Raw genomic sequence first — 24,722 nt, forward strand, 5'->3', positions numbered from 1 at the left:
CTTAAATTGGGTATCTATTTTCTTCCAAGGGCAACACAAGTTCTTCTCCTTCATCCAGCTACCGCTTCAGTCTGCCCATGTCTCCTTAAGGCAACCTCGCCCATGGCAGCCATTGTTTCCCAGCTCACAGATCACTGTGCAAACAGCTACATATTTGCGTTGCATTTGCAGAGCGTGGAGGTTAAACAGTTCAAACACAGGGTTGCTAGGGATCAAATTATTCCTGCTGTCAGCTCGAGGGAGGGGTTTATTATTTCAGCTCGTGTTAAAGATTCTGCTAATACTTCATCTAATTGGAATTGTTAGAAAGTAGAGTGAACACATGCTAGTAAATGTGCCTCAGCTATTGTTGCAGTAAGAATGTAGCTGCAGACGATTGCTGTTTCTGATCTGGTGCATCACTGTATGAAGTCTGTGTCCTTGAGGCTGCAGCCTGTGCTCATTCACAGCCTCATCAGCAGTATATGAGCGTGAGTAACACCAAATGGCTGCTGCTGTACTGTGCCCATCACTTTGTTCATTCTGGAGGGAAAGGCTTGGCGTGCACATGCCCCAGCAGACAGAGCTGCAGTGTTTGTCTGTAACCAATGGCCGGCAGAGGCCTGCACAGAGCAGGCTGCAGTGGATTTATCGACCCCCTGCTTGCCAGCCGCATGAGAGGAGTCATTAGTCAAGAGCAGGGTGATCCAGGCCTGAAGTGTTTTTTTTCTTCTGGTCTTTAGCTGCTCGCCAAACCTCATCCGTTTACCAGTTTGATGCACTCAGACATAAAACCAGTCCAACCCGTCTGAATACCTATTCAGAGATAAATTCCCTTTCACATGAATTTAGATTTTGGGACTTCCATCAAGTCTGATTTTTAAAATTTCATGTCTGTCTGCTTTTCTGTCTGCTCACTGGTTTTTACCAGCTGTCAAAGCTTGTGTTATACTTTCCATGTCACTGAATGCATCAGAGGCTGTGCTGGGCAGTGGGGCTGTACATTATATCACAGTACTCTTTTCACGATACTCTATTGATAATCAAATCCATAGTATTAGTCTCGTATCGCAGTATATCTCCATTATGGCAGCTGCAGTTCAGTGTATTGCTGTTTGGTTTCCATCTTACCTAAATAGATCATCTTACAGATTTTTCAACCTTTCATGTTTCTTCTTGAAATGAAGTAGTACTTGGGACTGCTTGACTCTGCTGTGGCCACAGAATACTGCAGATGCACCACTGACGGTCACAAAAGACTTGCTGGTGAACAGATCAGCTCGGCAACATAGGATCCTGATGGATCAGACAATCTGGGACCGGATCAAATCCCTAAGATATTCACATAATGATAATTCTATTTCAGAATGTCACAGGTTCATGCTATCATGGTGTGTGGTATGAAACAATTATTATGAGCAGTTACAATAAGGAAATCCCGATGTGATTACAAAGATAGGAATTTGGACCAATCAAGGCCTTTTTTACTGATCAGAATCTAATCATTTTGTTAACTTCATCTGTCACATAGAACTGCAACAAATAAAGAGTTTAAAAAAAAAACATTACTTGCCAACTAATGGTAGTTTCAAAACTTTTTTTCTTCAAACAAAAAAGTCAAATATTTGCTGGTTCCAGATTCTGAATTGTAAGGATGTGCTGCTTTTTTGTCATGTATGATAGAAATGAAGTGTCTGTGGGTTTTTAACTGTCCTCTGTTTCATTACTTTGTTATTTAATAAGAAATAAATCGCAAAGATTCAAGGAACGGCTTGGATCGCAGGCATGTTGTTTTCCGTAATCCTGAGCTACTCAGCTATTCACATAGACATTAGATTGATGGTAATAGCTGTCATGTACTTGAAGTTGGCCTCAGGCAACTGTGTTGTATTGTTTTTGATTGTTGAGGATGGCAACAACTTTTGACTGGGACATCCCTAGTTATACTGACTCAAGAAATGAAAACAGAAGGCTTTAATTTGGTAGGAAAATGCTTTCCAATAATCACTTTTTATGTTTCAAGGGGAGTTTAAGAACCTGAGGGATATCACATTTTTTCACTCTAACTTTCTGATTGTCTCTAAAACCTTCATTTGTGTTTTGTGATGGATTGTGACCTGCAAGTGTATTTGGATCATAAATGACTAGAGAGAGAATAAAAAGCCATCAGTGTACACATTACTTTTAATAAATTGTTGCTCGCTTGCTTATTGCTCTTATTCCATGTGTCTCATTGATTGCATTCAGCTGTCAAGAATATTACTGCCACCGGTATGAAGTGTGCTCAATAAATTTGCATTGCCTGGGCAGCTCTGGGTGGAATCTGGCTTAGTTGTGAGTATTTGGAGCCTGTCCAGGGAGTGCTTTCTCTCTGAGCCTTTTACAAAAACATGACCTATTTTACTCAGAAGGGGGATAAACAGCCTGTTCTTTTCTTCCTGCAGTGTTCATACTCACTTCTCTCATTTCAACACCAATCCGACAATTGTTCATTCATTGATATTCTTGTAATGAGAATGATAGGATTGGATAAAACACCTTTTTTGGGCCCTGAATGTCACTTTATTTCACCTTGTAGTTGATCATCTGAATGTGGTTCAATTTGATGATGACATTTCCCAGTCTGCTCACAGCATCCCCTCCATTCGTCCACATGTTGAGGAATGGCCTAAATGGCGTTTGTCTAATCGCACAGAAAAGTGAGTCACAAGATTGTCTGCACATAAAAAAATGCTCCCGCAGGACTCCCAGCTTTCTGTGGCTAAGACTGGATTGGATTCTCATTGTGTGATTGTGGTCTGTGTTAGTGTTTTCCAGGACTCGGTTTTATCGTCTCATGGTATTATACCAGCTTTCAAACATTAAAAATGGCAGAGATAATTTTATTTACCTTATTTAGTTACATCTTGTCACTGGCTTTTTGTTGGGCACATTTTAAGATGCTCCTCCTCATTATTTTTATTTCATGACCTCGCTTCAGCGATCTGCTCTCAATCACAGATTGCTGTTCTGTCAACTCGCATTTACTCTTCCTCTGTCCAGAACTACTGTACATGCCACATCTTGATCATCCAGACTAGATTAATACTTCCTGTCATGTTCCTGATAGTCTGTTTAATGCATCTGTCTTTATTCTTGTTTTATCATCATTTCAGTCTCTATTTATGCCTAAAAGAGCGGAGCACTTGGTGTTTTCTCACCCAACAATAACAAAGTTTAATCTTTAGCTTGACTTTTGGCTGCAAGCTCTATGGCAATACAGCAAATGCCTTTCATATGGGGCATATAATTTCTTGTTGATTTCTATATTTAGAGATGGAGTGAGGCTGTGCCACACAATGGCTCCTTTGCTTTTTTGTTGGTTAGTAAAGGCTCTTGGCTTTTTCCTGTATAAAAAAATGTATAAATGAGTATGTTCTGTGTTAATCTCCAAAACACACTGTTTATGTCCCTCAGGCTTAACAAACATGCCAAATGCATTTCCTTCCTCACAAAACACCTGCAACACAAGTGTTTTTTCTAAAAGGTTTCTAGCCTGGCTTAGTCACATCCATGTGTTTGGATCACAGGTGCATATATATATTATATATATTAAAAAGGACGTCATGACATGACAACTTCCTGAATATGATTGTAACCCCTGGGTCAAACTAAAATGTCAAACTACCCATCAAATTACACCCCCCCACCCAAAGATAGATTGTGTCATTTTAGGAAATTCTTATCAAACTGATCCATGTTTGTTTTTTTTGTTTTTTTGATAAATCTGGTTTCAGTTACTGAAGTGTTTCTACAAGATTATGGAATTAAGCAGTGGAAATTGTACATAAGAAGACACAGAGGGGATGTGTGAGAGAATACACAGAACAATATTGGTTTCAAACTGTATGATTTTGAAATTTCTGAGGCAAATTGATCACAAGCGATTGCTCCATCCCCCAATCACTACAGCATCACCAGGGAGAAATGGTAGCAACGTTCTCTTGGATATGTTGTAGATCTGCAGCCGGTTTTCATGCTAGTGTTTGTATTTGTGTGTGTGTGTGAGAGAGAGAGAGAGAGAGAGAGAGAGAGAGAGAGAGAGAGAGAACAAACAGGCAGGGATAAACAGATAAAACATTTCCTCTACAGAGCTGCTTTAAAACATTTTTTTTTTTAATATAAAGCTTCATTGTGGCTGGAGACACATGTGTAACTGAAAGGCTGCTCAGTGCAGTGGAGGTCATGACCTCCAGGGGGATTGAAAGATCATTTTTCGGTCATGGGGGAAAAAAGTTAGTGATTCTTAAACAATGATAACCAAATTCTAATAGTATAAACTAAAAACTTAATAAAGTTCCTAAACTAAATTTTGTAAAATAATTGTAAAATAAATACCAAGAGGCCCAATTACCTCAGTACAATGAGAATGTATGTTCTTTTTATGTTTAAGGTACCAGTATAGATAGTGACAGTGCAGTTAAATAAATCAAAAACAGTAAAGTTAGAGTAGAAATTATCATTCTCTGTGGTCAAAAAAGTAGAAGGAATGGGTGGGAGTAGGGATAAACCTGATCATTTTTCTGGGCCGCAACTCAAAAAGGGTGAAATTAATTGCTTTATCATGCTAATCCATACCGATCTCCCAGGATGTGCACATATTTACCAGTGCACATCTCTACACAAAATGCAGACATAAGTGTGCATGATAAGACAATATGAGTGAGGGAAAAAGACTAATTTTATCTGAAATGGCTGTGTTACCAAAAGACTAATGGTCGTATATCTCACATGAATGCCACTGGGTAAAAAAAATGTAACTGACGCACTCTTGACAAAAGGTGGCGTATGCGACCATTTTGGTCGCAGTCCCTGAGCCAGGACTTGAGATAGGTTTGTTGCTGAGGAGTTGAGCGATCAAGTGGTGACATTGGTGCTGGAACAGTTAAAAAAAGAAAAGGATGGATTTTGCATTGATGCCCATTAAAATAGGAAGATGTGCAAATGAAACCACGGCAAAAGATATGACTAGGACCTACAGAAACGTGCAGATAAATACTTCATATCTAGGAATTGACGTTATAGACACGCTGACCATCCCAGTGACAAATTTGCCATATCTGACAACACTTACCAAGACAGTCCATTTTGTTTTAACTTCTTTACTGCATGCTAGGTTTCATGCTTTTTGTCATATGAGTCCCAGAGTGATGCAAGAGGGAATTTGTGCTGTGAAAGGTGTATGGTAGATGTGTGCAGGTACAGCACGATAACACTGATTAAAGCCATTCATGACATTGATAACCAGACAGAACACATGATTTGATATCTTATCCTGCTTTGTTGGATGTCCATCCATCCATTTCTACACCGCTTATCCATTTAGGGTCCCTGGGGGTGGCTGGAGCCTATCCCAGCTGACATTGGGCACGAGGTGGGGGTTCACCCTGGACGGGTCACCAGTCTGTCGTAGGACCATCAGGAGCAATTAGGGGCTCATATCTTGCTCAAGGATGTTAAATATGGTCACAAGGGGAAGTGAGGATCAAACCAGAGCCCTTCAGTTGCTAGACGGCCATGCTACCTACAAACCATGCCGCCTCCGCTTTATTGGATGTAAATAATAATAATAATAATAAATCCTGTATAGCAACCCAGAGAGAAGGGACTTGTCAGAGTAAAGGGACAGCAAGTGAAGGAGATGTAGAGGGAAATGATCCTGAGCAGAGCACTCTTGATAGTCATATACCATATAACATTTACCTGAGAATTGGTCTGGTGTCTCATCTCATCTACTACTTGTCTTACTAGTTGCTCGACTTGCTTTACCTGTCTTAGAATATGGACAGGTGTCAAGACACGTGTGGTCTTGTTGGAATGAAGAATGTCAAAGAACAATCAGCCTTAACAAGTTGTTGAGAAGTAAAAACTATCCGCATTTGAACAATGAATGTGTGGTATTCCTATGTGTTTTGAGTGTTTGCTGTTTTTACCCTTTACCTCCTGAGTCTGACATAATTGAATGTGATTGTAGAATGTAGCTTATACGATGTAATTTACTTTTCAAAAGGTCACCACTCTTATTTAAACTGGGTCAATTTTTCATCACATTTTGTGTTTTAGTGTAGTTTTCTCTGGATTGAAACACACAACCTTTGAATAGCTTCCGCTGGGAATGAACACACGACAACCAGTAAAATAAGCTGATGCTTCCTTTATCTAGTGTTGCTTTTGTGTTACAAAGCAATGTTGGTGCCACATGGAGTCAGTGAGCATGTGTCCACAACATGACCATTGAAAGTGGTGCCACAAAGCTGAGGGTGTTCAAGCCCTAAGCCTAGGGCTCATTACCACAATGCCCCATTATAGCTGTGGATTAAGGTTGGAATTAAATGCATCATTTCCTCATTCTGAGGTCAACTCAAGTATCCTGCATATACTTGTATTATTGTTTTAGGTTTGTCCTTCCACTTGTCGCTTTCCGTGAGGAGGCCTTCCCTAATTACCCAGTGGGTATTTCACCATTAGAAATTTTGTGAACAAATTGAGCAAGTCAAAATCCAGTCATTTACAGTGCCCTAAATGGTGAGATCTACATTGATTTAGCTAATTATCTCTTCACTAAGAGGCAGATTTCTTTTCTCTCAAAATAAAAATCAGCTGTGCAAAAGCAGAGACAGTATTTCCTCTGCTGGTAAATGCTGTCAGGTTTCATGAAGCTACAAGTCAGTTTGGTTCTTGGCATAAATTTGTGGAAGGGTATGATCTCCCTATTGGGCCTTCTTTTAGACATTTAATTATATAATAAGTTACAACTACATGGTCAGTTGCAACTGCCAGTAACCATAACCCTTTTGGAAGTAGCATCCTCATCCAAGTTTATTGAACCTTATTCTTGAACCATAAAATGTCAAGACAGAGGGATATTAATTTCAATTTTACAGTAATTGTCACGATTTGCAAAAACTGGCAGACCCAAAAGCAGACAAACAATGAAAGTTCAAGGGTGTTTATTTGAACTAAAGCTGAAGATAGGAGGTGGCGGTGTAGACCAGGGGTGGACACAAGCAGGTGGGCAGGCAAGGCAGTTGGTGGTGCAGTCGCTGAGGGGAGGCAGAGAAAGAAGTCAAAAGTCACAAGAGGCAAAAAGTCACAGGGATAAAAAAACTGGATTTCCAAAAAATACAAAAAGAGCAGAGATTCTCGAGAGCTAATAGGCTAAAACTAGAATTGGCTAGTAGTGTTACCACACACGGGAATTGGTGCAACGATCTGGCATCGCAGGCAAGGCAGATCAAACACTTATAGGCTTCCAGTGACGAGCTGATGGCAGGCAGGTGAAGACGATGAGGGTACTGGAACCAGGTGCGCCTGCTGGAAGCCGGAGCCAAGCCACCGCCCAAAAACACACGCCCACTCACAAAACACAGACACTGACAGGGACTGTGACAGTGCCCCCCCTCAATGAACGCCTCCAGGCGTTCACCCAGGCTTGTTTGGGTGGCGCTGGCAAAAATCCGAGATCAGGGAAGGGTCCAGGATGAAGCGGCGTGGCACCCAGCAGCGCTCCTCAGGACCATACCCCACCAGGTACTGCAGACCCCTTCCTCGACGGCGCACATCTAGCAGCCGCCGGACCGTGTAGGCTGGGTGGTCGTCAATGACCCGGACCCGAACTGGGAGACGTGGAAGGTGGGATGGACCCTCCAGCGAGGGGGCAATCTAAGCTTAACCACAGCTGGATTGATTATTGAAACGATTTCAAAAGGACCAACATACCGGGGCGAGAGCTTCTTGGACTCCACCGTCAAGGGAAGGTCCCTGGAGGAAAGCCACACTTGCTGACCTGGCTGGTACACAGGGGCTGGAGTACAGTGGCGATCAGCGTAGCGTCTATTCCGGTCCACAGAGCTGAGCAAGGCTGCACGAGCATCCTTCCAAACCTTGCAACAGCGCCACAGATGCGCCTGGACTGAAGGAACAGCGATAGCCACTTCCTCAGAAGGGAACAGCGGAGGTTGGTACCCACAGGACCCCTCGAATGGAGACACCCCCGTGGCCGCACAGGACAGGGAGTTGTGGGCATACTCGACCCACACAAGGTGGGTGCTCCAGGAGGAGGGGTTCTTGGCCGCGACACATCGGAGAGCGGCTTCCAGGTCCCGGTTTGCTCGTTCTGTCTGTCCATTGGACTGAGGGTGAAATCCTGATAAGCTTACGGAGGCCCCAAGGGCCCGACAGAAAGCCCTCCAAACCTTTGAGATGAACTGGGGTCCTCTATCGGAAACGATGTCCAGGGGAATTCCATGAAGACGGACCACATGGTGTACGAGGAGGTCAGCAGTTTCCAGGGCCGTGGGGAGCTGGGGGAGAGCCACAAAATGTACAGACTTAGAGAATCTGTCCACAATAGTCAGGACAACAGAATTACCTTGAGAAGGAGGGAGACCAGTGACAAAGTCTAAAGCAATATGGGACCAGGGGCGACTGGGTACTGGCAACAGATGGAGTAGACCAGCAGGCGGCTGATTGGAGGACTTCCCACGGGCACACACAGCACAGGCAGACACAAAGGCACGGGTGTCAGTGTCCATGGTAGGCCACCAAAAGTGACGCTTGAGGAGGGACAGGGTGCGGCCAACTCCCGGGTGGCAGGGAAACCGCGAAGTGTGTGCCCAGAGAAGAACCTGAGAACGGACAGAGTCAGGCACAAAGAGACGGTTGTCAGGGCCATTGCCTGGGTCCGACTGATCTCGCTGAGCCCCTCGAACCAGCGACTCAATCGGCGGAAGGATGGACTCAGGACAGGTGACACCCTCTGAGGTGAACTGGCGTGACTGGGCATCTGGTTTGATGTTGCGGGAGCCTGGACGGTTGGTCAATGTAAACCGAAACCGGCCAAAGAACAGAGCCCACCGGGCCTGGCGGGAATTGAGACGCTTGGCGGACTGGATGTACGTCAGGTTCTTGTGGTCTGTCCATATGATGAATGGGTGTTCTGCTCCTTCAAGCCAGTGCCTCCATTCTTCCAGGGCACATTTGACAGCAAGCAACTCTCGATTCCCCACATCATAATTGCGCTCAGCAGGCTCAAGACGGCGGGAGAAGAATGCACAAGGATGGAGTTTCTGGTCTTCGGCAGATCTCTGGGAAAGGACCGCTCCCACTCCGGACTCCGAGGCATCTACTTCTACGATGAACTGGCGTGAGGGATCAGGGTGAATGAGGATAGGAGCAGTAGTGAAACGCCTCTTTAGTTCCTTGAAGGCGGCATCAGCGTCATTGGTCCAAGTGAATGGAATGGCCGGAGAGGTGAGTCTGGTGAGGGGTTGAGCCACTAGACTATAGTTCCTGATGAACCGTCTATAGAAATTGGCAAACCCCAAGAAACTCTGGAGACGCTTGACCGAGGTTGGTTGGGGCCAGTCCACCACTGCCCGCACCTTTTCGGGATCTGCCTTCACCTGGCCACTCTCGACAATGAATCCCAGGAATCTTGTTGACTGAACATGGAACTCACATTTCTCCGCCTTTACATAGAGCCTGTTCTGAAGAAGACGGAGTACTTGTTTTACATGACCAACATGCTCTTCCAGGGTCCTGGAGAAGATCAGGATATCAAGATAAACAAAAACAGATCGGTTAAGCAGGTCTCGGAGGACATCATTCACAAATGCTTGGAAAACTGCTGGGGCATTAGTTAAGCTGAAGGGCATGACTAGGTACTCAAAGTGACCAAGGGGTGTTTTAAAAGCCGTCTTCCATTCATCCCCAGCTCGGATTCTAACCAAATGGTAAGCACTACGGAGGTCCAATTTGGAGAATATAGTGGCTCCTTGCAGGGGCTCAAAAGCAGAGGCTAGTAATGGAAGAGGGTATTTGTTTTGGATGGTGATATTATTGAGTCCATGATAATCAATACAAGGACGTAAGGAACCATCCTTCTTACTCACGAAGAAGAATCCTGCACCCACTGGGGAAAATGAGGGTCGAATGATGCCTGTAGACAAAGAGTTGTGGATGTAACTCTCCATAGCCTCTCGCTCAGGTCGAGACAGGTTATATAGCCGGCTGGATGGTAGGGGAGCCCCAGAAAGCAGGTCGATGGCACAGTCATAAGGACGGTGAGGAGGGAGTGACAAGGCCAGTTGTTTGCTGAAGACCTCTTCCATGTCATGGTAAACAGCAGGGACCTTGGATAGATCTGGGGGTTCAGAGATGACAGGTGAAACTGTGTCCTCAGCAGGGGAGCGAGCAGACCGCAGGCAGGTGGAATGGCAGTAAGAGCTCCAGCTCACTACTTTGGCTGCAGCCCAGTCAATGTGAGGATTGTGGAGCCTCAGCCAGGGCTGACCAAGGACTACAGGAGCATGTGAGGAGGCGATTATGTGGAACTGAATTTGTTCGTGATGATTGCCGGAGACCAGGAGATGAACAGGTTCAGAGCGGTGAGTAACTCGAGCAAGGAATCGACCAGTTAGGGCATTGGCTTGCAGAGGTGAGTGAAGAGGCTTGATGGCGATGCCCATCTGAGAAGCGACTCCTGCATCCAGGAAGTTTTCATCCGCCCCTGAATCCACCAGAGCTAACAGTGTCCAGGACTGGGATTGCCAACGAAGGGCAGTAGAGAACTGCATGCGGCACAAGGACTTGGGGGAGGATACTGCCTGACTCACCAGAACCCCCACTGTTACTGGTGAGCCTGCCCTTTTGGCCGCAAGGGGCAGGCGGCAAGGAAGTAACCAGGTTGGCTACAATAGAGGCACACCCCTGCCCTCACCCGGTAGAGGCGCTCTTCTGGAGTAAGTCTGGCCCGGCCCACCTGCATGGGTTCCTCATCAGGGGGACTGGAGGCTGATGCTGCAGGTACAAGGAAACTGGACTTAGCAGGTGGGGATTTGCAGCTTACCCCAACGGAAGGTTCCGATGACCAAGAAGGAATTGGGTCATCTTGCCATTGGGCCATCTGGTCGGAGAGGTTGATAGCTGTTGTTATGGCTTAATCTAGGGAAAGCTGCTCCCTTCTAAGAGCAATCTCTCTTCCGATGGCCCGATTGAGCCCATTCTGGAAAGCAGAAAGCAGGGCCTGGTCATTCCAACCACTCCACGGCGAGGGACCGGAAATTCTCTGACTGAGCGCCTCCCCTGGCGGAGTCTAAGCAACCGCTGGCCCGCCTGCTGTCCTTGGATGGGGTGGTCGTAGACGCGTTTCAGTTCTGCGGCTAGCGCAGAAAAGGACTGGGCTGCAGCAGCACCTTGCTCACGAAGGGCATTGAAATACTTCAACGGAGGACCCTGAAGTAGGTTAGCTACGTAAGCGATCTTGGCTGCCTCTCGGTCAAAACGAGATGGCTGAGCATCGAAAGAAAGCTGAACCTGTGCTAAAAACTCACGACAGGTGTTGGAATCGCTGGAATATTTAGCAGGTGGGGGGATATTAGGCTCAGTAGCAGGAAGATGGGGAGGTAGCACAGCGGGAGCTTCAGGTGGCTGTGCTGGAGGTTGACCGCGAAGGGCACCAAGCTGTTCATTGACTAATGTCATTGATTCGAGAAGTTTCCGAAGCATCATCTCATGGCTCCCCAGTAGCTGTCCTTGATTAGTAAGGGCCGCCTTCATCCTATCAACGTCTGCAGGGTCCATTCTGGCCAGATCGTTCTGTCACGATTTGCAAAAACTGGCAGACCCAAAAGCAGACAAACAATGAAAGTTCAAGGGTGTTTATTTGAACTAAAGCTGAAGATAGGAGGTGGCGGTGTAGACCAGGGGTGGACACGAGCAGGCAAGGCAGTTGGTGGTGCAGTCGCTGAGGGGAGGGGAGGCAGAGAAAGAAGTCAAAAGTCACAAGAGGCAAAAAGTCACAGGGATTAAAAAAAAACTGGATTTCCAAAAAATACAAAAAGAGCAGAGATTCTCTAGAGCTAATAGGCTAAAACTAGAATTGGCTAGTAGCGTTACCACACACGGGAATTGGTGCAACGATCTGGCATCGCAGGCAGGGCAGATCAAACACTTATAGGCTTCCAGTGACGAGCTGATGGCAGGCAGGTGAGGACGATAAGGGTACTGGAACCAGGTGCGCCTGCTGGAAGCCGGAGCCAAGCCACCGCCCAAAAACACACACCCACTCACAAAACACAGACACTGACAGGGACTGTGACATTAATTGTATACATATAAAAAATATAATATATAATCCTTATATTGACAGGGAGCAAGGAAGTCAGATCTTCATTGGTGTTAAAGACTTAAAAAAAAAAAAGACATAAGAACTCTGGTCCCTAGACCAGGATTTGTACCAGTGGGTTCTCTGAATCAAGAGCCATTCCACGTGACTGGCTGAACCGGTTTTAAGGCCTTAAGTGCAGTAATTCTGCAGTTTAGGTTGCATGTTTAGTGAACAGCAATCAGAAAGCTGCCAATTTTTGTGTGACAACCAACTTGATATTGCATTGTTTCTGTCATCATCACAAAAGCAGTCCTGACTTTCTTGATTGCAACACCTCATGGATGTTGGAGCGTTATTGATTATTACATTAAGCACATGGCCACAATGTGAATGACTGTGATTGCAATGAGAGACAGAGGGGGGGAGGGAGAGAGAGAGAGAGAGAGTCTGGCGCAATCTTGTGTAGACATTCCACAGCTGTCCCACAGCTAACTACCCTTGCTGCTGTTAGCGCCGGAGTCACACTTGTAAATGAAAAGACAACATTAGAAGTTTCCAAAGTGTTCCCAGTATTCCTTTGAAGCTGTTGTGATTGGATTAAATCAATTTCAGATTAGGATTCACACTTCATTCATTTATTCAAAAGAAGAGACAGAGCGTATTAGTAAACATTTTCATGCGAATATGCCAGATTGTACCGACAGGCTAATTTCCATCTGTAGTCAGATTGCTTGGCAGCTTGATGTTACATAGTGAGATAAAAGATACTCATCTACATAGAAAAATACAGAACACACAACAGCTAATAATAAAAGCACTCTAACTACAAAGCAAAGCTGGGAGTAGCAACCATTGGAGTACAAGTAAAAGTAAACTGCTTGATATAATGAAGTGCATAATACAATAAAGTGCCACATGGTTTTAACTGTACAACCACTATTGTGTGTGTTGTTGCATTTGGAAAAACATCATATAATGTTTCAATGGATAAAACTCGTGCATTATTGTGAGGAAAACACCTACCTGCTACAAGCTTTAATTTCTGAGGGATTCTGCATTACGATTACTTAAGTCACTGTGTTTTGCACATCCTGTAAAGAAGCGTGCAGATATATGTTTATATAATCCTGTATTTTTGGCATGAACTATCATTTTAGCTATTGCCCCGAAGCAACCACAGTGAAGAATTTTTACTTCACACATGTCACTTTCTTCTATTTTCCAAATAAAAAATATTATGTGGAATTACTGCATCAGTGGCGCATGGGCGCCAATTTCATTCAAAATCTCAGCTTTTGAAGTACCTGCTGTTTTTACACTAAGATCTGTGCTATTTCAGACCCCTTCCAGATTTCTCACACATTCCTTTTGTGTTTTTCAGCTGTTGCGAGAGTTGAAACACCCAAATGTGATTGCCCTGCAGAAAGTGTTCCTGTCCCACAGTGACAGGAAGGTTTGGCTCCTCTTCGACTATGCCGAGCATGACCTCTGGGTGAGTTTCTCAGTACCTGTAATACCCAATTATTTTCACAAATTACGTACAATATATCATAGAAAATATTTATCCCCTTCAAAAGGACTAGTTGACATGCAGACTTGTTGGAACTTGTCGCAAAAGAGGTTAAAAAAAAAGAGATACGTTAACATGTGAAGTGCGTGTAATTACTGGTACATTTGTTTCATTTTACGTTGTATATTTCATGCCATGTTGTATAGCTTGTGTAAACTTTGAATGCAAAACTGTATCTACTTCTGGAGATCCTCCCACACAAACTAGTCTCAGTACCCATTGGTTATCTGGGTCAAGACTTCCTCATCCGTTTGCTGGTTATAGTTTACATTAAATTTGCAACTTTTAATTGAGAAATGATTGAAATGACTGGGGGCTGCATGGTGGTGCAGTGGTTAGCACTGTGGCCTCACAGCAAGAAGGTTCCGGGTTCGAGTCCCAGCTTGGGCACAGGATCTTTCTGTGTGGAGTCTCCATGTTCTCCCTGTGCCTGTGTGGGTTCTCTCCGGGTACTCCGGCTTCCTCCAACCGTCCAAAGACATGCAATTTGGGGACGAGGTTAATTGGATTCTCTAAATTGACCGTAGGTATGAATGTGAGTGTGAATGGTTGTTCGTCTCTGTATGTTGGCCCTGGACTGGTGACCTGTCCAGGGTGTACCCCGCCTCTCGCCTGTAGACACTGGGATAGGCTCCAGCCCCCCCCCCCCCCGCAACCCTCAATAGAAAGGAATAAGCGGAAGACAATGAATGAATGAATTAATGAAATGACTGGATTATTTCACAGCTAACATATGAATGCAGACAAACTGAACCTAATGATTATAGCTGATGGGTTGCAAAATTGCATTTCAGTCAATGTGTTTTGCCTATTTTGGTCTCTTCTCCTGTTTACCTAAATTAAAACAAATTTACTAAAACAAACTACTGATCCAGTAAAAATCACCCAAGAAGCCAGATGAACATGTGTGTGGAAGTTCATCTTGAGCTCTCTCACTCCTCTTCACAACATTCACCTCTGTCAACATAGCTCCTTTTCTTGAGGAATAATTTGACTACATTTTACTTGAATGCAGCCGAAAACAGACAACACAGCCATGGGTTGAATTGTTCTGTCAGGCAACGTCACGCCTATTGGATCATGAGTTTCCACAGCTCTGAATGGAGCATAAGCTAACTGAGCGGTAGCTAGCAAGTGGAGCATAAATGAATGAGTGCTGATAAACATGTTGTTGAACTGAGCCATGTTTTGTTGCTATTTCACACTGTTAACTTCTTCTGCTACCTTAAAATGCAACCTGAATATATGTAGCTGAGAACAGCTGTTATGAATTCAGCTGATGAAATACAGTAACGTTGTAAGTGTAAGCACAGAGAGTAAGAGAGAAGAAATATATGAACTTGTCTGTATTTTTCAGCTCACATCACTTTGGCTTTTAATCCAAAATGTTGCTGCTTTGTCAGGATGTTTTATTTTCCTCTGAGATGAAATCTGTCATTTCTCATAAAACACATCAATTTTTTATAGAAAGCAAACATAGCAGCTGCTCCTGAAAACTCTTGTGCCCCAGCAAAAATAAAGACGAGACTTCAAGAAAAGTCACAAATAGTCATATTGTTCTGCAGTTTTTTTTTTAAATATTTAATTAATATTTTAAAATCATGACCCACACCTATTAACTGCATTATCTGCAGATATTGCCTCAGTCCTCTATTTGGTGTGTCTTTAAGTCATTCTGTGGACTTCCTTTATGACTCCTAATTGGTGGCAGACAGGATTTCTAAAGTTTCCACAAATTTTTTCTATGCAATCAACATTTTTTTTCATGAATATTTTTTCAAGATTTGCCTTTTGCTGCCAATATACAGAGTTCAGTAATGTCATATATATCGTGTACTGAACTGGTCAAAATGGTAAGTCAATTTAAAAACAACAGATGTTTCAGTAAAAACAGTATTGTGTATTGATATCATATTGCAAGAGGAACTATCATGATATTTCACAATATCGCTTGCGGAAATCATGTTTCCAGAAAATGACCGTCCTTTGATTTATGAGAAAGAAAACGTCAATGCTATACAACATTTCCTTGCTTCATAGCATATCATCAAGTTCCACCGCGCCTCCAAGGCCAACAAGAAGCCAATGCAGCTGCCTCGAGGGATGGTGAAGTCACTCCTGTATCAGATTCTGGATGGGATCCATTACCTCCATGCCAACTGGGTGCTCCATAGGGATCTGGTGAGTAGCTATATTAGCTTCCCTGCTCCACTTTCCCTGGACAGACACACTGTGTCTCAAGCACACACTTCATCTCAAAGTTCACTTCCAAAAACGACGACAGTGACATCACTATGACAGAAACACTCTTACCCAGTGATGGTAAAGTTTCCTAGAAGCCATTTGTGGTGTCATCACGCACTTTCAGGCACAGGACACTTGGAAGAGATAAACAAACAAAACTATTCTAGCCTAGTTAATGCTTGAATAGATATGTGCCAGCTGGAACACGTGTTAATGAATGATATTACACAGATATTGCTGCATATGCGTAACTAGAACTTTAAGCCTGTAGCTTGCAGTGACAGCATTGATCACTTTGAATATATCAGTAAATCAAAGGGTAGCTGTGAAGGGATGGACTTAGATTTAAAGATGTATACTGATACTTATACATACACGTTAACAGCGTGATGTGAGTTTGTGGCATGATCAGTATACCTTGAGCAAGTTGAAATACAAGTTTGATGGTCAACCTGCTGGACTTTGAAGCACTGTGGGGTCTTCCACAGGCCGGGCCATGCCATTGGTCTGTCCATAATGCCTCCCCATGATGACACCCTCCCCGCCAGCCAGGAGATACTGCTTTGATGGTGTAGCGTTCCTTCTCAGTCCTTGCCACTTCTGTCACCATACATGCCATTCCTCTACTGCTTGGAGGGCCTTTGACTAGAAAAGGGGGGTCTCGGTCCAGCCAAAATCTGTGAGGCTCAGCTGAACTTTGCCGACCACTTCGCGGTGCTTCAGTATGCGAATTGCCTGGTTTACTTCTTCTTCGGCTCTCCACCTTCTTCCTGTTTGTACTTGGATGCCTGCTGCCCTGAACAAGTGGTCTGAAGACTCTCTCGGCTCCATCCTAGCCTTTTCCTGTTTGTATCCCAGGCTGATGGAGTGAAGTGGCAGTTGGGGTGTGCTCTGTCCGAAGAGGCCCACATCAGAGAAACTCTTTGGTAACCCCAGCCACTTCCTGATGAAGGAGTTCGCCAGCCCATCTAGCTTGCTTGCCACTGAGGAAGAGACCTCTTTGAGCTTCAGCAGTCACAGCACCCGATGATAGAGTATGAGCTGATCTCACCATACTTTGTACTTGCCGGGGAGCTGACTCTGAGGGATCCTGTTCAGGCCATTTGCAAGCTGCTTTCTCACCGCCTCTCCCATTTGCTCGTCAGAGAGCTCTGCTGTGTCGGATTGCCCAAGGCTACGGATGAGACGTCTTGATCAGTGAAGATGGTATGATCGTGTCAGACCCCTTTCCTGAGAGACAGGCTTTGCGACTTGGCTGGCTTGATCTTCATCCTTGCCCAGTCTATGAGCTCGTCGATCCTCTTCAGTAGTCTTGCTGTGCATGCTGCTGTCTGGAGGATGGTGGTGATGTCATCCATGTAGCCTCTCAGTGGCAGTATTCTTTGACTAGATGGCAGCTTCATTCCTCTGGACATCATCGTTGCCCCAATGAGGATGATCTCGAAGGCTACGATGAACAGGATAGGAGAGTTTGAGCATCTCATTGCAATGCCCACTTCAAGCTGCTGCCAGCCAGTGGTGAAGTCTGCAGATCTGCAAAGTAGATCGAAGCGAAGTAAAATCTGGTCAACTGGACGTAAGTTTATCTTGAAGACGTTTCACCTCTCATCCGAGAGGCTTCTTCAGTTCTAGTGAAGAGTGTGGAAACTCCAGCTTATAAACCTATGTGGGAGTGGTCAGTGCAAAGTACTTTGCCACCAGGTCTTCAATGCAGTCTGGGATATGGAAGAAATCCAAAGCAGAGTAGTCCAGCCACAGGACATACAGGTCTCTCTTCTCTCTCCTTGCCCTCTGGATTTGCTCCCATTGCTACTATCATTGTTGAATGTTCCACACACCCTGGGAATCCTGGAACACCAGCCTTCTGGCAGCTGGTGTCAATATAGTTGTTTCTTGTGAAGTAGCTGGTCAACCACTTGGTTATTATGGAGAGGAACGTTTTCACGCTATGAAACAAAGACTGTGAAATGATGGTCATAATGGCAAAAGGGACTGTTTTATTAAACCTTTAGAATAAGTTAAAGTGCAGTGCTTGATTTGTTTCAACTGTGGTTGTTTTAACTGGATGACTCTTTCAATTCGCTAAAACAGTGATAAACCTAAACATGATTCGTCTGGGTAAAGACTGAAACAAGGCTCTTTCTCAACACCAGTCTGGCCACAGCCTTGGTTAGCGATGACTGCTAGCTTTCTATATCTGCTTCCAACTTCTCTTCACTGGAGAATCAGCAACCACGTTCCCCATCAACAACAGCCCAGGTCACCAAATCATCCTGAAATCTACCGCTAGCTCAGAATTATCTGGAGTGGACAAAATATTAGCTGTGGTGTACAAACACCACGATGTTGATGACCTACCTATAGGGCATCAGTAGCATTAGCATCCAGCATTCTAGCCCCACCTTCAGCTCTGGAGTGTGAATTGCTTAGCTGATTTCCTCACACATGCGTTATCCAACAATGGGGACTCACTCACTCTCTCAAAACAAACTAAGAGAATGTAATAATTAAGCCTCATTATTTAAACAAATCATTGCCTGTAAATATTAATGATAACATTTTAGTAATAATAGTCTTTATCAAAAACTGATATTCAATGTGTTTGTTTAATTCTGTTGCAATGTCAACAGTTTGTAAGTATTCCACAGCCACAGAGCTGTTCTAATCAGCAACTAAACAACAATTATGTTATTTCAGTGCAGGTTTTTGTTTCGTCTCGCTGTGGTTTATTTATAGGATTTCGATTGTATGGAAGAGTGTGATTGTAGTGGCTGAGGAGCAGAAGGTCCTGTACTTTGAATGTCGTGTGACCCTTATCGAGTCTTTAACCTGGATACAACACGCTGCTGGTTCCTGTGAGATTCTCTCCATCTCAGTTTTCCCACAGTTCTTTAGTCCGAGGGAGATTTGATTCTCCGTAGCGTAGAGTCAGGCTGGAGCCAGACCACAGGCACTTTCATTGTGTGTTGCATCTTTACTGTTAAGAGGTAGAATGACGAGCATCCAACCAGAAATGTTGCATTTGTTCAGGATATGTGTTCATTTTTAAGTCAGTGTTGTTAACTTAAGTCGTAGCACTGGGTGGACTTGTTCATATTTAGGAGTTGACATGTATTCCAGAATTTAAAACACTCACATCATAGTAAGGGATATTTTATTAATTACATTACGTTGCTTGCTGATTTCAGGATGGTTTGTTCAAGTAAATGGTGACCGTCAGCAAAAAGTAGGCCTTTCATTTTATTTTTATTTTTCCTTTTTATCATAGATGGTAGTTTGTAAAACCGTCAATTGCACAAACATTCTAATGGTAAAGACAAGTAACATTTTAATTGGATATATGGATGGATATATATTCATCCCACTTGTGTTAAAAATAGCAAATTACACTACAAGCTACAAAAAAAGGAATTTCACACACTTAAGTTATTTCACACAAAGAAACATTTGCTGTTTTTGAATTACAGCGTTAGTATTGAAGTATTATGATACAGATGCATTCATCTCCTCCATGTGTTATCTGTCAGCTTACAAGCTACACTCATTAGAGAGTAGAGAATCTTGGAACTAATGAAAACAGTAGAAGTTGCATTTGTTTCTTTAGTAGAGTAGAAAAAAATGGCAGCACGATTTCTTAAATAGATATCAGGAAATGAGGTGAACCTCTATTTTGCAGGATACTGGTATGAATCTACACTGCTCCAACCATTCTGTTTTATTACAAATCAAATGCACAGTGATTTTTCTAGTTAGTCTGTCAAATAATCAGTTCATGCAAGCAGCGAATAAATTCCTTTCTACAGCACTCCATCTTGTGTAAAGCTGCATCTTTTCAATGTGAGTTTATGTGTGAACACTTAAGCTCATTCACTGAACAATGAAAACCGTATAAAGGCTAATTAACTAGCCTTATTCATCAACTCAATTACCTGGACCTTGGTTTCGTTGTCATTTTCGTCGCTCCAGAGTTGGCTGAAGCTGTTTGAAGACCCTATTCTTAGAAACAAGTAAATGCTTACTTCCGAGAATGAGCTGAAGGGGAAACTCCCAATTTGCTTGTTTGTTTACGTTCCAACTCTCACTCAGGGTCTTAAGAAATAAGCAAAACAACTAGACACTTGACTACCAAGTGGAAAAAAAGTGGAGTGCCTTGGTTGTTTTTCCCGTTTTCAAGTTTTATAAATCCCTCTACCAAAGAGCACCCTCATTACCATTGCCTATTACTACTTTTAAAAAGCTCTCATGCTCAATGCTTCTCAGCTTTTGTAGTGACTGGAAGAGTGACATTGCTGACAGCTGGTTTTGGCTGGTGTGGGCTTGTGTACCTTAAGGCCAGTTTCTTTATGTGCGGCCTGTATCTCCCTCACATTGCACTGACTCATTATTGTTGGGTGGAACACTCCCGAGAGACATGTATTGCTCACTATTGACACTTGATATATTATGTGTTTTAGTTTAGTTTAGTTTTATCAGCTAAAATTAATCCCTTTAATGTAATGTGTGTTGGTCTTGTTGGTAACATCACCTCACAGCCCAACTCACCAAGTGCTTCCTGTTTGGTTCACTGTCACACTTGATTTCTTCTATTCCAGTACGTTCCCACAAGTGTTCTTGGAATTAAAACAAAGACAGCTTAGTTGACCGATATTGATTTACATGTTGTCATCCAAGTGCACAAATACAAGGACTATGTTCATTCAGCCTTGGTTCAAATCAGATCTGGTTCAATATGACTTCATGTGTATCCATAGGAGCACCAAATCTGTCATGCGTGTGATGAAAAAGCAAAAGTGGAGCAAACTTCTCAATCTGTCTTGTATCTTATTGCAGTCTTCCTCAGTCTATCTGTACATGTGGGTTCCTTGCCTTTATCTCTATCTGCATCTGGCACTTGTGATGAACATTTGTGCCTTTGTTGAGGAGAAAACAAAATGCAAAATACAGCAGATTATGTGGGAATTTTTTAAAATTTGATCGCTTCCACTAACACGAAGAGGCTGTTCACAGATAACACTGCAGAGAGAATGAATAACAGAAGTTAGAGTGTGACCGAAAGATGTTGCTTATTTTCTCTGAGTACACCTCTCAGAGGACAACTTGGGTTCAGAAGTCGGAGGGCAGAGCGGCTCCAAGTGTCCACTCTTATGTAATACTAGGCAATCCTAGATGGCCATGGGATGGCTGGACATCACATTATGTAAATCTGTAGGGATCAGGAAGCTTGCTTCTTCACACTCAGTCTCTCTCCAGTGATTTGGTATAATCCATGCAGGCATGAAATGTTATTATCTCTACCAGTGTCATCATCTAAACTCTTCTTTTACTTTAGAATTCATCGCAGATGCATGTATTCTTGCCAAGAATGGCTTTGCTTTTTTTGTTGACTTTGCTTTGAGGGATTCTGTTAGTTCAGATGGGGAGTTAATGTAAGGTCATCCAGGTCGTTCGAGATGGGTGATGCACCTTAAAATTCTGTTTTGAAATGAAAAACTGGCCTTTCCTCTTTTTTTTCTTTTTTCTTTTTTTTTTCTGTTAGATGGTTGTTCATGTGTGCATCTGCGGTGCTGACCAGTGAGAAAGCTGGGGTTCTTTCAGTACTTTTGAGTTTTATAATGAAGCAGCTGCGGAAAGTGCCATGGGATTATAAAAGAAGTACCGTAGTCAACCCCCTCTTTGTCCCCAAGGTAACAGATAGAAAAAGTCACTTTAAAAGCTGACATTTAACCTGTCATGGTAGGAAATCACCACTGGTACTGATGAAATTAACAATGGTCCTCTTGTGTCAGTGTAAACCATGACAGTGTGACAGTAATAGCAGGACCCTGAAACTGCAGCAGCTCTTATTGACACCTGTTCTTTCCCTACTATGACATTCCTGTGGTCTGTGGTTAAAAAAGCAAGAACTTAGTCTGAGAAGGGAGAACAGCAACAGTTTAGTTTTGTTTAAAACTTGTCGAAGATCTGAGAACATAAAGAATTCCCACCACTAAGAAGAAGAGGAAGCCACCTCCCCTTTATGATTCCTCTGAGCAGCTGTGAGGTTGTTTTGAATCTTGAAGGTCACAAGATTCTTTGTTGTGCACCAACTCTTCCGGCTTTTTAGAATTATTTTTATGGCATCTGGATGAAATTCTCCATTGTCCAACTCTATTTGACTCTATGCTGATGTATTGCATCGCTGTTATTTGCTGTCTCACTGCCAAGGCTTCCTGCCATTGTTGCCACAGTGCTATCGCAATTCTCATTTCTTTATCACTGTTGGCCAGATTATCGTCTTTGTGCAGGTGACTGGCTCTCTGTCAGGGAAAACTAATCAAAATTGAGGCTGGGCTTTCTAGTGGATATATGGCTGCCTTATTTGAAGTTCCCCCAAGGCTTCCTATATCTTAAACATATAGCTCAAAGCTACAACTCAATTATTTATGTTGTCAATGCATGTGAGAGACATGTAATCCCATTCTGTTTTCTGCTAGACTGTGAGGAAAGGTGTTCCCAACAGCACATCTCTCATGGCTTCAGTGCTCTTGCTGTTATATAACTTAAGTGTGTCTGCTGGTATGTAGCATGCATCTCTGCATAGCTTGAATGAGCCATGTGCTTTGCATTGCACCACTGCATAGTGCCCATCCCCCACTTGTCCTACCGTTGGTCTCTCTCTGTCCCACCCACCACCGACCACTCTAGAGGTGCTTGGTGTGCCTCTACAAGCCCCCCCAGTCCTATACGCTCCCAGCGGGGTTACGTAACAACCACTAGCTAGTGCTGAATCTGTGATCCTGGGTGGCTAGCAAAGTCAAGATGCTGATTTAGCAACTCTGCGGACCAAAGCAAAAGGCATGTACCTCGTCGGACTGTACCAATAGCCACTGCTGTGGGGAGAATCCTGAAGGTCATCAATTGTTTCAGTGAATGAAAAATAACCTACATGTATTTATACTATTTCAAGCTCCTCCCCACAGTCATAGGAAAGATACTGATACTGCTGTAAAGAGGGTTGGCTACTGGGGGACAGGTGGGGAGGATATTATATGTTGGCTTACATGCTTCAAGTATTCATTTTAACCTTTAACCTATGCATGTGATGGAATTAAGCCACAGCATTAGCCTACAATAGTGTTACAAATTTCCAGGAGTATTCAGTTAGACACTCTCCATGGAAATATCTGGGAATGTATGGGAATTTACTAGAAGGTTTAGTATTTACTTTGTTATAGACAGTCTTAAGTATAAAAATTTAGTATTCTCATAAGCAGATATACATGCACGTATTAGTAAAACACTTTTTAAAAAATGTCAATTTGGACTCCATCTATTTGTGAGCAGAGCTTGGATGGGATTCTTTAAATGAACAACAAAAACATGAGTGTCCAATTTTAGAAAAGAGTCCCAATCATAAATTAAACTGAAAGCAATTGGTGCACGTAGCCCAAGCCTTACATCACCATAGCATTTCTCTGGACAAGCTTTAGCTGGATGTGCTCCTTCAGGACTTCGCGTAGCACCTGTATGTAGCAGTGATGATGTTGTTGTCATTTTATGAAGTATCCATCCATTCATCCATCCTTTTTCTATTCTGCGACCCTTCAGTTGCTAGACGGCCATTCCACCACTGAGCCATGCTGCCCTTTTTTATGAGGTAGTCCAATGAATAAGACAAGTAGTTATTTGTCGCACCGTGACGATTCAAAGCTTGTACACGTTAACATCAAACCGCTTATTTCTGAAACAACTACAAAAAATAAATTCAGATCTAGTAATGATCATTATAAGTGCTCTTAGCACCACTGTGACAACTTGGGCAGATTTACAAAAACTTGACCAACATGGTCCAGCTGCTAAACTTTGACTGAGACTTTCACTTTCTGGGTTTTATTATCCTGTATGGGCCTGTATTGGCCTTGCTTCCAGACTTTTGGCCTGTAGTGTACAATAAATGATTGACATCTGAATGTGTGTGTATATGCAGGAGTTATTGACTCACAACTCCATTCCTGTTGTTACTGAACAACTAATGCTGATTGCACACTCATAGAAACATTCCTGAAGGGTTTTACTCATCAAACGGTGTCATGTTTAGTAGCAGTGGGCCACCAACATACAGTGGGTTTGGAAAGTGTTCAGACCCCTCCACTTTTTCACATTTTGTTATGTTGCAGCTTCATGCTAAAATCATTTAAATTCATTTTTTCCCTCGGCAATCTGCACTCAATACCCCATAATGACAATGTGAAACCAGAATTTTAGAAATGTTTGCAGATTTATAAAAAATGAAAATCTGAAATATCACATTCTCATCAGTATTCAGACCCTTTACTCAGGACTGAGTTGAAGCACCTTTGGCAGCGATTACAGCCTCCAGTCTTCTTTGGTATGAGATGACAAGACTTGCACACCTGGATTTGGAGATTATCTGCTATTCTTCTCTACAGATTCTCCTAAACTCTGTCAGGTTGCTTGGAGACATGTTGGTAGACAGTCATTTTCAGGTCTCTCCAGAGATGTTCAATTGGGTTCAAGTCAGGGCTCTGGCTGGGCCACTCAAGTACATTCACAGACTTGTCCCTAAGCCACTCCTCAGTGTCTTGGCTGTGTGCTTTGGGTCATTGTCCTGTTGGAGGGTGAATCGTCGGCCCAGTCTGAGGTCCTGACCACTCTGGATCAGGTTTTCATTAAGTATGTCTCTGTACTTTGCTCTGTTCAGCTTTCCCTCAACCCTGACCAGTCTCCCAGTCCCTGCTGCAGAAAAACACCCCCACAGCATGATGCTGCCACCACCATGCT

At 43.4% G+C, this 24,722-nt stretch overlaps 1 protein-coding gene across 1 annotated transcript in view; it reads left to right on the plus strand.

Annotated features, from left to right (window-relative positions):
• Positions 1-24,722, plus strand: part of cdk19 (cyclin dependent kinase 19) — a 65,592-nt gene that overhangs the window by 19,648 nt on the left and 21,222 nt on the right. Inside the window, exons 3-4 of the mRNA XM_086189695.1 lie at positions 13,509-13,619; positions 15,738-15,878. Coding sequence (XP_086045821.1) covers positions 13,509-13,619; positions 15,738-15,878 — 252 coding nt within the window. The remainder of the gene's footprint in view (positions 1-13,508; positions 13,620-15,737; positions 15,879-24,722) is intronic.

Source organism: Aulostomus chinensis, chromosome 20, assembly GCF_037954235.1.
Source record: "Aulostomus chinensis isolate RoL2024-O1b breed Wild chromosome 20, RoL_Achi_v1.0, whole genome shotgun sequence".
NCBI lineage: Eukaryota > Metazoa > Chordata > Actinopteri > Syngnathiformes > Aulostomidae > Aulostomus > Aulostomus chinensis.